This window comes from Podarcis filfolensis (genome assembly GCF_964270895.1).
Source record: "Podarcis filfolensis genome assembly, chromosome: 7".
NCBI classification, from domain to species: domain Eukaryota; kingdom Metazoa; phylum Chordata; class Lepidosauria; order Squamata; family Lacertidae; genus Podarcis; species Podarcis filfolensis.
The window spans coordinates 24,382,403-24,399,012 of NC_139603.1; the positions used below are offsets into that span (position 1 = coordinate 24,382,403).

At 43.1% G+C, this 16,610-nt stretch overlaps 1 protein-coding gene across 2 annotated transcripts in view; it reads left to right on the plus strand.

The window, feature by feature from the left end:
- The window catches only part of CDH20 (cadherin 20), a 155,100-nt gene that overhangs the window by 105,488 nt on the left and 33,002 nt on the right, over nucleotides 1-16,610 (plus strand). For both annotated transcript variants that reach the window (XM_083623818.1, XM_083623819.1), the window contains exon 2: nucleotides 5,272-5,648. In XM_083623818.1, coding sequence (XP_083479944.1) covers nucleotides 5,394-5,648 — 255 coding nt within the window. In that variant the 5' untranslated portion in view covers nucleotides 5,272-5,393. The remainder of the gene's footprint in view (nucleotides 1-5,271; nucleotides 5,649-16,610) is intronic.

A 16,610-nucleotide genomic window follows, 5' to 3' on the forward strand; every position in this document is an offset into this window, starting at 1 on the left:
AATGTATGCATTTATTTGAGGAGGATGGGGCTGTGACAAAAAAACCCTGAAGCTGCTTAAAAGAGTATTTGAACTGAAATGATTCTTCCAATATGGCACCCCTGATTCCCTCCTGGAAATAGCTTTCTTACACAGAACTGCACTCAAAATCTCTTGCCTTCCATTGGAGTAATAGTGGCGAAGTCTGCTCTGGGTCTGATGCAACCACACTGGTCACAGCCCCCTAGAACCGCCTCTACCCACCAAGCATTCCTGTGAGGGTGGCAGGACTAAGAGACAGGATATCAACAGTACAGCTGAGCAAAATTACTCCAGTTACGAATTGCACCAAAAAATTACCGCGTTGCTAACTGCAAAAAAGAGAGAAAAAAAGAAAAGCATATGCCTTTCACCCCCATACCAAATCAGGCATGGATTGTCATTAATGGTTAAATTCAATTCTATATAATGACAGACCTCCCAGTCCAAAAGATATGTGTTAATGATCTGCTGAAAATGGGCAAATTGGAAATACTGCAGGAACTGATGCTGCTCATCCCTCACACGTGTTTACACCCTCCCTTAGCAAAGCTCCAATTCATCCTCTACCATACAGCATAAATGCAAAAGAGTGCCTTTATTTTTTTAAAAAAACAACTGATTATAAGAGTGTATGTATTGACCTATAATTGCTTTTTACTACCTAACTAAATGGCTATATTAATCATGCATGCATGCAAAGTGCATCTTACCTTTGCTCTGCTAATTAATCAAAACAACTAAAAATAGTAATAATACTGATGAAGGAGCACGATCCTATAAGACTGTTGGGTACTCTGCATCTAATCCACACCGAAGCACTGAAAGCTTCTCCCCCAAGTTACTGCACCAGTCTGCATTAACATGCAATGGACAAACTACTGGGTGTTTGGCAGGAATAAGCAAATACTGCACACACGAGACAGATGATTTTCAAAAGGCTTGTGTAATCCAGTTAATCAAAACCAATGTGTACTTATGCCCTTTCCAATAAGATCTCCTCTTGATGAATGCCAAAAAAAATAATTATGCAGTTGTTTTTGTGTGAAGGCAGGTTCTATTTTTAAGGAATCAGTAAGACTTTTTATTAATGTATGGTAAAATGTATATCTTACTGTATTTTAATAGGGCAATCCTATGTATGTTTACTTGGAAGCAAGCCCCACTGTGGGGCTTCTCACAGGTAAATGTGCACAGGATTTCAGCCTTAATCTAGATGACCTCCAGGAAAATTGAAGGCTTTCCTCTCCCTACTGAGAAATATTGGTGGTGTTAAGTGCTGCTGCTGTTTCTATGGCGCTTTTCGGTGGATTGGCCTTGTCAGCAACTAGATTTCATGGGGAGCAACTTTGTTAATGGACTCGAACATACAGGGCTAAAGCCATAACTCCTGATCCTTGGCTCCCATAATCCAATAATTCCCTTATGGCAAAGCCCATCCCCACCATGGCCACCCTTTCACATTTTTCCCCAATCTCTAGAATGGCAGAACAGCTGCTGCTGGGAGAGCTGTCATGGGGGCTAGGTTTTATGCTATTTTTATCCTATTTAGTAAAATGCATTTATTTTCTTTGTTTTACAAAGAAAAATTAGTAAAGTGTTAATCCCTGTTTCCACGATATTCCAAGTTTATACTGTAAAGGTAAAGGACCCCTGACAGTTAAGTCCAGTCGCAGACGACTCTGGGGCCGCGGCGCTCATCTCACTTTACTGGCTGAGGGTACAGCTTCCGGGTCATGTGGCCAGCATGACTAAGCCACTTCTGGTGAACCAGAGCAGCGCACGGAAATGCCGTTTACCTTCCCACTGGAGTGGTACCTGCTTATCTACTTGCACTTTGACGTGCTTTTGAACTGCTAGGTTGGCAGGAGCAGGGACCGAGCAACGGGAGCTCACCCCGTCACAGGGATTCAAACCACTGACCTTCTGATCGGCAAGCCCTAGTCTCAGTGGTTTAGACCAGTGTTCCCCAACCTTGGGCCTCCAGCTGTTTTTGGACTACAACTCCCATCATCCCTCGCTAGCAAGACCCGTGGTCAAGGATGATGGGAATTGTAGTCCAAAAACAGCTGGAGGCCCAAGGTTGGGGAACACTGGTTTAGACCACAGCGCCACCCGCATCCCCAGCTTATAATGTAATGGTACATAAATTAATTCACTAGAGAAGTCCACTCACCCTCATTGGTGGGTGGTGTTGGGGCCAGGCCCTGGACTGCACAAGTGTTCCAGCAAATAGCAGGGCTGGCTGGATGCTGAGGAGTGGTGGGAGGCACCAGATGGGGGACCCCCAGGGAACCCCCAAGGGAAGAAGGCTCACAGCCAGGGGATTGGTGGTGGGACAACTATGAGTGGTCAGAGGAAGCAGACTAGGAGGAGATGTCAGAAGCTGGCAGCTGCTCTTTAGGATGCCAGCCAACCAGTCATGCCCTTATCGTGGATTTCATTCCCCCTCTCCCCTACTTTTCCATCTTTTCCCACAATAGGTATTTAGCATTCCACACCCACAAAGCATGCTCAATCCTCACTGAGCTCTGTTGTTGTTTGTGTCCCCAGATAGATAGATAGAGAGATAGAGAGAGAGAGAGAGATACAGTATTGTACTTTTGAAAACCGTGCTGATTCGCTCCTCTTCTGCAGGGATGGTGCTGTTCTGGCTGCATAAGGATTCATGCACAGAGAATGATCTTACAATTAACTTTACTGGCATGAGCAAACTGTTTCCAGTGAGAATGAGTTTAATGCTTGATCATTTGTTTTCTTTATTATCCTAAGCTTTGCTGACGATCACAGATGTTCAGTAAACAAGACTGCTTGCAAGATGACTTTAAGCAGAACCTCTGGTGACTCATATTCAAAGATCATTTTGCCATGGGGATCAGTAGGAGGGTTGATTGCAAACCTTTGAACAAGTGTCTGTTGGGAACACAAAGAGAACAGTCCGGGTCCATCAAAGCTGATGGAAGTTTTGACATAGATTTCCACAGGAGATGAAATACAGCAGCCTAGATATCCATAGCTGTATCAGTATCATCATACTTAAGAATTTTGATAGTGCTGTCAGTAAGGGAATCTGTGAAACTCACTGACTCACATCGCTGACAGGAATATCAAAATTCTTAAGGCGCTTTCACAACAGATAGAAAGCTGAAACTTCATGCACGCATGGCTCAACATACCTTGCTTACTCAAAAAGTCTGTAGATTGGACATTTCTACCTTTCTCCCTCAAAATCCAGGACACAAATTCTGCCGCATGCCACCATACAGAACTCTCACCCTGAGTCACAGACAGAATGTTGGATTGTAAGATCTTCATCAATCACCCATGAAGCAGGAGAGGAGAAGAATTCCAGGTGGCATCCAGGAATGCAAGCTAGTTGTTCCAGAATTACTTCACAAAACAAATTCAGCCATGCTCAATATTGTTTGCAATCAACTCCTCTCTAGACATTGGACTTGGCTGTCACTTGAGGAGACAAGGCAACATCTGGACTCCCTGTGTGTCTCTCTCCTGACACCTAATAGCTTATAGAAGCTGTCAGAGAACCCTACATGGAATGCTGTGGTAAAAAGCAGTATAATGCCTAGGGACAATAGGATGAGTGATGAGCATATGCACTTGAGTGTGATCAGGGATGTGTGAGAGAAAATATACCAACTTTATTGTCCAACTGGCCTACGGACCTTTCCAGTTCTGCATTAAACAACAGCCAGTCAGATAGGTGCTTCTGGGTGCACACAAACAAAACATGTCCCCTCTACTACTTTCACATTAGCGTTGAGTACACCCTCAAGATTCCTAGCTCCTGCTGTAGATACCAATCTGTTTTTGAAAGGAAGAGTTGTGTGTCTGGGAGGTGAGGGAAATGGTTACAGCGAGGCTGTGGGGAGCAGCTTAGATCTGTGGATGTTCATAAGTTTCCACTAATATTTACATATTTTTTGCACATCATAATCATTTCATAATAGCCCTTGCTTCTGTTATGAGTTTGATGAGCCTGGCTGCATCTCCTGCTGCGTATGGTAGGGTATTTGGGGTTTTTTTTAATTCTAAAAAAAATCATCATCTCTAGATAAAAACATTAAGCGGTCTGTCAAAACAGCAACCTAATTTCACAACGGAGAGTAGAGTGAAATCGTAATAGACTTTAAAGACTTTTTTTAAAAAAAAGATCAATATTAGGCTTTGTAAAGAATTCACTTGCCCTCAAAGGACACAAAGGGCCCTCCCCTCCCGAAAATGAACATCTGAAACACACAGAGGATGTTTGCTAACTCCACTGACAAGAGTAGCGAAGTGCAGTGCCACCTCATTAAACTTAGCAAAACAGGGGAAGAAAAGACTGCTACAAAACATGGCCTGAGTGAGGTCACCAGCTAATCTAACTTCATGACAACAAAAGATCTTTGACTGATGAGAAAGTCTCCTCTGATGGAGGTCAACATTCCTTGGTCTAAATGAGTCTTTCAGGCTCAAGGTGGAAGGGGGGAAAAAGTTGTTCGCTTGACTCACTGAGGCATATGCTACGGTAGCATGTGGCTATCAGCATCCTGAGACCTTTTGTGACAGATATAATGATTAACTGGCTATTCAGAATTCTAGAAATGTCACATTAGCTGCGGTGGCCAACTCCTCAGAGAGCAGGCAGCAGAGTGTGAAGCCTGGCTTGAAGCAGAGGAAGGTTGGGTGCTAAAAGAATAAAGTGAGAAATAATTTGCAGCTCCTAAAATTGAATCAAAGCATTGCAGCGTGTCTGTAATATTTGTGTGCATGCATATACATGTGAGGTGACATGCAGAATTTTGCAGAAGGATGCTTGGTGGGAGGGAAAAAAAGAGAGTCAAATCGGTATCTATTATAACTTTTATGAAGTGAATCCTCCTTCGAAAAACTGCCGGTGCTGTCTGGTCATAAATATTTCTCTCAAAAATGTTCTGTTCACTCAAGCCAATCAATTATATAGTGGGATCTGACACCTACCTTAGCATACCACCAGCCTTCCTTTCTAGCTAATCAAACATTACCTTCATTTGGGAGTGTAGTATGCATGCTATAAGCAAAGAGCCTTCTTTTTGTGGAAGAGGATTAACTTGTTATCACAGTTTTATGAGAAGGATTAAATACTGCATGAAACATATTTCTTTCTCCACCCCCACCCTTTTTTCTTTTTCTTTTTTTAAAGAAACTATGCTCTCAAAATTCCTTGATGGAAACTTGAACAGTAGGATCAGTGTTTGTTTTTTTATTTCACAGGAAACTACTGTCCTTAACGTGGCTGGCTTCATAGCACTGAAAGACTGCGCTTGGGAGTTTCAGAGGCCTTTCTGTTGGATGCTTTAAAGGACCCGGCTCCAACTTTTGGAAACGACCCTGCTATGGCAACGCGAACTTCGTGTAAAATGGACAGAGCAAGGAAGTGGCTCAGACTCAGTATATCTTTAAGTTGTTGCTTAATGATGAACCTCGTTACGGCTGTGTTATCTGGGAGCAGCAGGCCACCCAGCAAAGGCCAAGAAGGCAGCCTCTCGGACAACTTGCTTCTGCATCTGCGAATGAAGAGGAGCTGGGTGTGGAACCAATTCTTCGTTTTGGAAGAATACACTGGAACGGATCCTTTGTATGTGGGAAAGGTAAGTGGCATGGGGGGGATCAAGGTGTCACTATATTAAACAAAAATGTGTATGTAGTATTTATTGTTGTTGTTGTTGTTATTATTATTATTATTATTATTATTATTATTATTATTATTATATCACCATCACTATTATTAGCAGTAGTTGCACCCCGCGCATCTGACTGGGTTGCCCCAGCCACTCTGGGTGGCTTCCAACATATATAAAAACATAATGAAACATTGCACATTAAAAGGCTGCCCTATACAGTGCTACCTTCAAATGTCTCCTAAAGGTATCATCTCCTTGACATCTGATGGGATGGTGTTCCACAGGGTGGGTGCCACTACTGAGGAAGCTCTGTGCCTGGTTCCCTGTACCTTCACTTCTCGCAGTGAGGGAACCACCAGAAGGCCCTCGGAGTTAGATCTCAGTGTCCAGGCTAAATGTTGAGTTGATAATGCTCCTTCAGGTATTATCCCTGCTTCCTTTCAGATATATACGTATATAGATACACACACACACACACACACACACACACGGCTATGCCTGTTAAGATTCCTGCTCCGTGTTTTCAGTCATGAGATTGTTGTCTATCACATGATGGTGTATGTTTCCATTCCACAGTGTGGGAAGTCACAGAGACAGGATGCTCTGCAGCCTTACCTACAGCCTTACCTGCTAGCGGACCACCCAACTCTCATCAAATCCCACACCACTATCTCGTTGGACCAGGGATGGGGAACATTTTTGTTTCGTACCCAATGGGCCAACTTTGGCAGGTGGGCAGAACAAACCACATGTCAATCACATCACATCATTGTCACATTGCCGTGCCCAACTCCCATTGGAGATTGAAAACGGGAAGGGTTGCATAGCCTGCCCTGACCCTTACAATCTTTGGCGACCCTCCCCCTGCTTTTCCTTTCCACCTTCGATGTCAGGGGTACAAAGGAGTGTGAACTCTACCTACCACCCCAATCCTTCCCCAACATTTCAAGTGCCCCCTAGACCTCCTCAGCCTCCAAATCCATGTAGATCTTGCCAAGTCTCCCACCTGCTCCCATTAGATTTTGCCAAAAACCAAACAAACCCACCCACACCACTTCCTTTAGACCTACATATCAGGTGGAGATGGGTGGCAGCCGGCAGCCCAGGTGAGACAGTTGCAACAGGCCAAGGCAGCTCTCCCTCCACATTCCCCCTTCTGCTGAGGCTGAAACACTGTCGTTGGTGAGGTGGGCAGTGGCGATGGCAGTGGGTGGCAGAGCAGGATGTTTGCTGAGGAGCTACCCTGTGGCTCGCCTGGGCCGCCTGCCACTGCAGCCCTCCATTGCTGCTGTGATGGTGCCGCTGTAGTCTGCAGTGCCAAACTGCTGCCTTAGGCAAATATATAATAGGACACACACACACACACACACACACACACTTCTCCTGAGGATCTTCCAATCTAAATTTTGATTGCTGGAACTGACGAAGGTAAAAGGATGGGTATGCACAAATGCACTTAGCTTTGGCTCTGGGGTAGGACTAAGAGGCTAAGCCAAAGTCACCACCCAAGAGGTGGTTTTTGAGGTGGAATTTGGAAGAAGAGAAGATCTGGCACCACACAGGTTTTCCAGGCTGTTCTCCTTCAGGCGGTGTATTGGTGGACACCTAATTTATTTCAGTTCCTAAGAGCTTCCGACGGGTGTCACCTTGAGCTGTGAATAATGTCTGTTTTGAAAGGCTATCGATGATTTGCCTTTTTCCAAAAGATCAGCACTAACAATTATCTGGTGTAATTGATGTCACCCTTACAAACTCTCTGGCTGTCTTTATAGGAAGAGCTCCGGGTTCAGAACATAGGCAGGTTATATTGATACAGAAGGGATTGGTTTAGGAGAGGGAGGGAGGGAGGCAGGGAGGGAAAAAGAAGTTGCAACAGCACAAGTGGGCATGTTATATTAAATGTGCAGTTGCAACAGAAGACAACATATTTTGGGATAGCTCACCACTGTCCTCATGTCACTGCAGTTTGCATTTCCCTGTCTTTTAGCAGGGGCAGGCAACCATGTACAGCAAAAGTGGGGAAACTCATAATGTATTGACATCCCAATTTGGCCAAGTTGTCCTAGATCAGGGATGTTATGCTGTATTGTGTTTTTACTGTAATTATACAGTTAATGCTGAATTGTGTTTTTAATATTCGGTTGGAAGCCGCCCAGAGTGGCTGGAGAAACCCAGCCAGATGGGCAGGCTATAAATAATAAATAATTATTATATTATTATGTCCAACCGGTCAATCGTGATGTGTCTGTGGTCGATCATGGTCGATTGCGGGATCTCCCCCCCCCCCAAAAAAAGCTCAACATCATTGGTGAAGCCTCCTCCCCAAAAAAGTCAACAACTCTGGTCAATCCAATGGGTAGATCACTGCCAGTTTATTTACAGCCGGAGTAGATCGCAGTCTCTTGGAAGCTGAACGTGCCTGTCCTAGATGTTACAGAGCATGCAGACAGGAATAGCTTCCACATGGAGCAGAACAGGAGAAGAGAGTGCCCCCCCACAAAGAGCCCCACCCCCTGACATTGCACTTGCTGAATAGCCCCCTGCCCATGGATTCAGTAGGTAGGTACTGTTGGAGATGCAGAAGAGAGGCTCATTCTGTGGTTGAAGGGTTAATTTGGTTAATGTTGAAGTCAACTAGCCAAGAGGGGGACTATTGCAGGTGTGGCTTAGCAGGACCACATGATATTCAGCAAGGTGAATATCCTGATTTGCTGTGTATTTCTGAGGGAACTTTGCCCCTGTATTTTTGGTTGAATGTACAAGGCCTAATGTAAGAAAATAAAAACCTTTCTGTTCATTTCTTTTTCAATTGTACACTGTTTTTGTTCAGTTTTCCTTGGTGTTATCAGGGCTTTTCTCTCTGGAGTCCGCATTATTTAAGTGACTTTTTTAACAGGTACAGCATGAATTTCTGCAGATAGGAAAGCTTATAATGCCTGAAAAGGGCTTTTGGCAATGAGTGTCTCCTTAGAATGACTTCTTCATGCCTATAACTCAAGCTTTCACCTTTTTGTTCTTGTTTTCCATCTGTGATGGCTCTTTTGATTCAAGTTGGCTTGCGTTTGGATGTTGTGGATTAAGTTCCGACTTAGAACAGCAGTATAAACACACTCAAAATGTAATTTCAGTGGCACATTATATAAAAGCAGGCAGTGGGGGGAATTCTCAAATGGCTAGCAGGCAGTGAAAAATAAACACAATATATGATAGCCTGAATCACTAGTCTGCCTTTGTCTTTCATGAATGTCTGCGTTCTTATGACAGTAAAGTAAAGTCAGTTATATTACTTAACAATATTGCTTTTCTTGGCTACATGCAAAGTTGAGAATAATTTTCCACCTTAACTTTGTTAGAGACCTGGAGAAAACACACTTAGCTGTGTTTCCTATATTACTTAGAAGACGTTTTGGTCAAAGGAAAGCCAGGGTATGCATTTGGAGGTTTTTTTTTGCCAGACAGCTTCAGTTTGTACCTTCTTGACATCAAAGTCTACCAGCTTCCATTCTTGTCTCGTAGAACACTGGCATGCTTAATTACTTTTTCCCATCATTCTATTCTTATAACAACTATGCCCCTAGAACCTACATCGTTCATTGTCCATTCTTGTTTGACGTTTGCCAGAACAATAATCTAATAAACATTGCACTCTTATTATCTGCACATCCTGGGATCAGAATATGAACTAAAATGATAGTTTCTCTATTTATATACTATCAGTATGCAAGGGATGAGATACAAAGAGCTACTTTAAGCATGGGCTTGGTTCTGGGAAAGCCAAGTGGGATTTGCCTATGTGGAATTGGTTTTTTGGAGCCTGCAAAATCATTCAGACTGGAAGTCATCCTTTACTGGTGCCGCCCCCAAAGAAAAATTATATTTAGTGAAGTTATGTGAGGATATACCAGAATGCTTTTCTTGTTCTCCACCTGGAGAACTGTGTGTCTTTGCGCATGAGAGAGAGAACTCTATGCACCCTATGAGAACTCCCAGAGTTCCTCAGTGATATGCTTTGCATGCATAATATATTGGAGTTGCCATAGCTCAATGACATTATGTAAGACCCCAGTTTCAATCTTGGCTCCTCCACTTACAAGGATTTCAGGCTGCATGGCTGGGGGGCGGGCGGGATTAGATGAGCTGATGGCCTCACTCAGTACAGTGGCTTCATACTTACACATCAATCCCAAGTCTCAACCTTAGTGACTCCAATTAAAAGTAATTCAGGTGGCAGGAGAAAGAGCTGTCTCTGAACTTGCAAAACTCTTAATTTATCTGGATGCATTCAGTAGTGTCAATGGCTGGCTTGGTTAAAATGAACATACAGTGCTTTTAAAGTTTCTCAGTACAAGAAGGCAAATCTGATCATATTTCTTAATGCATCGTATGCTCTCCTCAGATTACTTCCCAAGTGGTCTCATTGATTTTAAATTCTGTTCTGGGGCAGATCAGCAGTGTCTATTTGCTTTAGTTATTAAGATGCAGCATCTAAACCTTCTAAACTACTATATATGTAAAGTTCAAGTATTTTCTGGGGGGGGGGGGTGTCATACTGACTTTTAAAAAATTCGCAGATGGACTCTACTATGGAATCAGAATTGCTCTAACAAGCAATTTTGTAGATAAGCATGCATGAATTTATTTTTTGCAAACATAGCTTTTCTTGCCATTTTGTAGCAATACCTATGCATGCAAATAAAGAATGTTTGCTAATACTGGTAAAGAAGCTCATCCAATTTTTTATTTTGCCAGCATTTTCATTCAGCACTAAAGAATTTAACCCTAAAAGCTTCAATGTTTCTAACATACAGTTGATACAAAGCTGCTTATCATATATCATACTCAAAAAGCACATCCACTTTTTGATAAAACACTTTCTTATTGTTTCAGTGCTGCTGTTCAGTGTCCTTCAATGCTGCCAGCTCCTTTGCCTCTCAGCCTTTGGCCTCAATTTACCCACAATGATACTGGCTGTGGTGGTGACACATATAATTTTGTCAATAATACCATGAAGTTAAATCTGACATGATACTGTCATAAATACTCATGAAGTCACATGGGTTTCCACAGTCAATCATATTAAACAATAGTTTGGGCAAATGAGAAGAGGGGAAATGGTACCAAGAAAAATTGCTGGGACATGCAGGTTCCAGGGTGCCTTGGTGCCCATTCTAAATTCTGAAGCACCCTGGAAAATGTACCCTGGATTCATGACCCTAGGATGCTGCAATTTCAGTTTCAGATGACAGGAAGTAATGAAGCTCTCCCGGTCACTGCAGGTGATGCCTGCCACATTTGTGGCAAAGAGATCAGATAGCTGTGATGTGAAAGAGTTATGGCAACAGCGTGCGCTTATTAGGAGCCAAGCCTGAACTTTCTTGAAGTTTGAGCTTGATTAGTACAGGGACAAATTCACAAGTTCACCATTGCAAGCTCTCCAGTTCCAAACTGCAAAGTCATCGCTAATTGTAAGGCACTGTATCCTACACACAGGGCAGTTTGTATTCTAATGTATCTTGTGTGGCTATATAGCATCACAGATTCACAACCTGCGTCTATGCCACCGGCTAATTTACTGCAGTTTAGTTTGCTGGTTCAAAATGGGATGAATTTGCAATGAGGAGATAAACAACTGTGAGTACAGCTCTCCCTGGCTGTAATTTCCAGCACCCTTTGTAATATGTTTTGCGGTAGTTTTAGTGGACCAGGATGTAGGGTAGTGTATTTAGGCACTTGGAAAAAACCAGTCCTGTCTCATCTCTGTTAATAATAATGACATTCTCCCATCCCCATAGTCATGTTTATGGCACTTCCAAGGGCGCAGGAGCACACTTGATAGTTACAACTGAAGGTGAGAAAGACAGAGAGAAAGACAAAGTTTGCGCATTTCTCCCTTGAGTTTCATTCAGGGGCGTCTTACTCATAGAGCCTAGTGGCGCAGGGCACCAGGGCGCCAAGTTCTGGAGGGCACCAGGGAAGAGGCGGAGGCTGGACGCAGTGCCTCCCGGCATCAGCTCACCGCCCTCGCCCGCCTCTGCCATTCTGTGCCAAAGCAGCACCATGCCCAGAGCCTCCACCTGCCATGGCCACCATGGCACGAAGCGACCAGCTGAGCCAGGAGCCACCACATCCAGCCTCCGCCTCTTCCCTGCCAGCAGCTGTCCTCCCTAAAAAAAGGTCGGCAACTCTGGAAAGGGGGGGATGCCGGAGGGATCTTCACACCATGGCGCTGGATATGCTTAAGACGGCCCTGGTTTCATTTTATCAAAATATTCCTTAATATAATAATTGCCTTGATGAATGAGACTTGAGCCCATCTAATCTACTATTTTGTCTCCAACAGCAATGATACAGCACTCCTAAGCAAGACATGGTGGCCTTTCCCTTTTGTTAGCCCTAGGATCTAGTATTCAGATGTAGACTGCTTCCCACTTGGCATTTTGACTCACGGTTGCTGCCACCAACCCACATCATGCTGGCAATGCTTGGTTCAAAAGATGCATGATGTGACATCATTGCAGTCAATGTTTCCCTCTCCCTATTTTCATAGAAGGTAGAGAGGAGTGCTTAACATAAACATAAGACATCATCATAAAAACATGGGGGTGGATGTGGTTTGGGGACAGCCATTTTCCTCGCTGTCAGGTCCAAAGTTGCCACCGATTCTGTTATGGAAGAGGATGGCAAATCTAAATCTAGGAATGGAATACAGATCTCCATCTGTGCCTTGCACCTGCTCCTTTTTTTTACTTGATACTGTAGCCCAGATGTTCATGATTAAGATTTGAACTTTAGAGCCAGTTCTGCTTGGCTGAACTTATAGTCCTGAATATATCCGTTGCTTTTCTCCCCCATGAACAAAGCTGTGCACTTTGGTTCCATTTGCAGATTAAATTCATACAACAGCAAACATGAAGCGTGGTAGAAAGAGAAGTAGCTTGATGGTAAAGCACAGATACTGTACGCAGAAGATTCTTAGTTTAATATTTCATCTCTGTCTGAAACCATGGAATGCTGTTGCTAGTTGAGTTAACACAGATCAATGATCTGACACAGTATAAGGCAACTTTCTAATCCACCTTTGATTTTCATATGCAGCATAACTGGTAAGGAAAGGTGCAAGCCAAAGGTGGTGGTGTTTTTTTAAGCACCTACTCTCATTCTGCCTGAACTCAACCAAACTTTCTTGTTTGAAACACAGACCTCATATCAACGCTGCAACCCTGAGAGCAAAATGCTGATTCTCCTTTCTTATTTCAACATTTTAGTCATCTTGATCCATTCATTGCAGTGGCAATGAGCTTAGAACAGATTCCTTAGCTAAACAGAAATATATGGAGTTTTCTAATATGTTTCCTCAATCACAGCTGCAGTATTGCTGATTCAGACTGTGACCTACACAACATCTTCTGAATTCAATAAAAGCAGGAGCAGGTTTTATGTAGGCCAAAATAGGACGTTGACAGGTTAGGAAGAACAACATTCCCCAAAGATTCACTGAATCATAAGGTCAGGCCTTCTGCTTGGTAAAACTTTGCATTCACCTCTTGCATTCGTTAAAGCCCCACTTACACAGAACAGGCTGATCAGAAAAGAGGCAAGGTGCAGTCCATTATTATTTTTTGAATCAGGAAAATTATCCAACACTTTTAGCACTATTCTATTCTAGCACTATAGAAATAAGACTGTACAAAATTCTTTTCTTTCACGTTGCTTGGTGTGTGTTTTTCAACATCTCTTTGGTATGCTGTGTTTCCATAATGTACAACTGGTATGGATTTACCTCTCACGTCCTTTTCTATATTTCATGTATTCTGGGCAGTGTGCTCTTCTAAGAATACATAGAAAGCTGTCATATGGTAGCTTATTATTAGATGTGATGCAAAAGACTGAGCATCCATTCTGCCTTTACTTCCAGCATACTTCCACACATAAGCACTCACAAATTGGACTGGTGCCAGCATCTAGACAATCAAACTAGCAACCCAAATGAACCTTCCCAGGCCTTAATATCAGCTCAAAAGTCCACCATCAAGATTGATTAGACTGGTGGACACTAGAGACCAATTTCCTAATGAATTTACATTCAATTTGCACATGTTAATTTATAGATTACAGCTATTCTGGATCCTATAATACCACTCAGATAGTGAAGTTGTTCATTTGTTTGTTTTCCAATACATAGTAGGTTTTTAAGGGGCATCCTAGCTAAAATAATGGGCACTGGCATTAGGCCTAACAAGCTTGTAATATCCTGTGGGTTTGGGGAATAGTACTTACTGTGTGAAGGTACCTTGCAACAGGGCTGCCCTAAGACCTGGATGCAGCAGGGGTCAGCAGAACCTCATCAGGTGTGCTATAATATGTATTTATGAACAACAGGACAGCCACTCAGCATAGCAGCTAACCAGGCAAAATTAAAATTCCCAACAAGTTTCTACTTGTTGTAGGGAACCACATCCTGGTTGGGAAGGGGAATTTCTGCTGCCTATTAGTCATTTCTCTTAGGCCACACAAATCTGTGTTTGCTTTTCTGCTGAGACTAGGAGGTGGGACTGTCTGAATCACATTTTATACCAGCCATTTTACTCTTCTAGGTTGTTCTTCAGTGAAGCACTTCCATTGTACATGAGCATGACTTCCTCAGTTATGGAAAAATTTTGTGCATTTGTAGAACTCCATCAGATGGCTCACATGCATCCATGAGACTCTGCAATCTAGTCCTGAGGGCTGGTCCAGACTAGCATCAGCCCACAAGTCTTCTTTTCTTCTTTGGCGATCACTTGTAGCTGAGTAAGAGTGTCTTCCATAAATACGGTTTTCAAAAGTGAGTCTGTAAGTGACGGTGAAGGCCAATTCTGGATCCACACATCCTTCCACAGTGAGAACATAGGTTTATGGGCAGGAGTTGATCATGGTGAGGGTTTGCCAAGCATCTCCCTTTCATCCTGAGTTTGAGCGTCTTCAAAACCCATGACACCTTTATGAAAGGCTGTTCTCCAATTGGAGCGCTCACGGGCCAGTGTTTCCCAGTTGTCAGTGTTTATACTACATTTTTTTAGATTTGCCTTGAGAGAGTCTTTGAACCTCTTTTGTTGACCACCAACATTACGTTTACCATTTTTAAGTTCGGAATAGAGTAGTTTCTTTGGAAGACGATAATCAGGCATCTGAACAACATGACCAGTCCAACAAAGCTGATGTTGAAGAATCATTGTTTCGACACTGGTGATCTTTGCTTCTTCCAGTACACTAGCATTAGTTCTCCTGTCTTCCCAAGTGATGTGTTTTACTGATATTCAGATCTCACAGCTTCTGCTGCTGTGTGCTACTAGAAGGGAAACTGCACTTTCCAGGAGGTGAGGCAATGCTGGCATAGGAAGCAGCTATGTCATCAATTCCCCCTAGGTGACTTCAAGCCTACCAAAGCACCGTGGAAAGGAACTGTGCTGAAGCCGGCAACTCTCCTAAAGCAATGAGATAATGTCGGAACCTGTCGCTAAAAACCTGACCGAACGCAACAGTTCTAAGAACACAGAGAGCCGGACATTTGCAGCCTCCAACCAAACAGCATGATAAGCATTACCGTATCTCTGGCTTCCTGACATTTCCTAGCATGGCAACAGTTGGCTCACTGAGTGGCAGGAGGCTGCCTTCATGTCTGTTCTTAAGCGATCATCATGCTTGAATGGTCACCTGATTTCACTGTCAGGGCCCCTGCTGACGCTGCCTTAATGACATGGGAGCCACTGGAGCATGTGGTTCACAGAGTGTGGGTTAATCTACTTTGTTGCGATATTAAAAACAATTGAATAACTCCTTTGTTCCAAGCTCTTTCGAGAAAGGGTGGGATACAGATGTGCTTGACACCTTTTCTGAGCCACTATGTCAGAAGACAAAAGGCCATGTAGGAGTAGCCAACAGTGTGTGTTTTCCCAAATCACTGGCACCGGGGTATGCTCCACCCACAATAATTGCATTTTATATTGTGATTTTCCTCAAAAGGACTTCCTGGCTTTCCTCTCTCTTCATTTAACCCTCAGAATCACCTTCTGAAGTAGCTTAGGCTGACAGTGAATGGCCCATGGTCAATCAGCAAAACAACATGGCTGAGCAGGGATTGGAAACTGGGTTTCTCTTATCCTAGTTCAGTACTCTAACAGTTCCATTACGCATTGTCCAGATCTTTTCCAGGAAGGACAAATGTTGCATTGAAGCACTGAAGTGCTGTAAGTGGTTATTGGCGTTTTGTTGTAGCTGCTGCAATCTTTGAAAAACACAACTCCCATAGACCTTGGTAGAATTTACATCTGAGTCCACACCGTAAGTATTGGGGTGTGAGACTTTCCTGCTCAACTAGTTTCCTGGCTATTTTCTTCCTATTCCCATACAGGAGGTTAAACAAAAGAAGCAGGCAGGTTTTGGTAGGCAAGGAATCTTCCCAAGCTTTTTCTTACTGTTGCCAGTTGCGGTCCCATAAGCCATTTGATTAAGCCTCGGGTGATTTTGCTCTCAATATTTTTCAATTATTTCACAAGGCAAAGGTGTTTAGCAGACTTGTAACTAATTGAATCATTCTTCTTGCCTTTTGTAAAAGATAATTGATACTGCATTTTGCTTGTCTATGTTCTGTTGCTTCCCAAATTATCAATGCCTACTCAGAACTAATTAGCCGCCATGCAGTGTGTTAATTCGCTAATTCCCTCTAATATTCTAGGGTGCATTATCATCTGCACCAGCTGTGCTAGAGTGTATGATTCAGATGTTCCAAGCTGCTTACCTTGCCCTATTCTTTTACAGTAGCTGTGTTACAACTTTTTCATTTCCTAATAGTTCAGCTGTGTCTTTTTTCCTCCTGCAAACACCATGAATCTCTATGAAATCAATTCACTGCCATAAGGCTCCTTTCCTGCTTTAATTTAATCTTAGGTT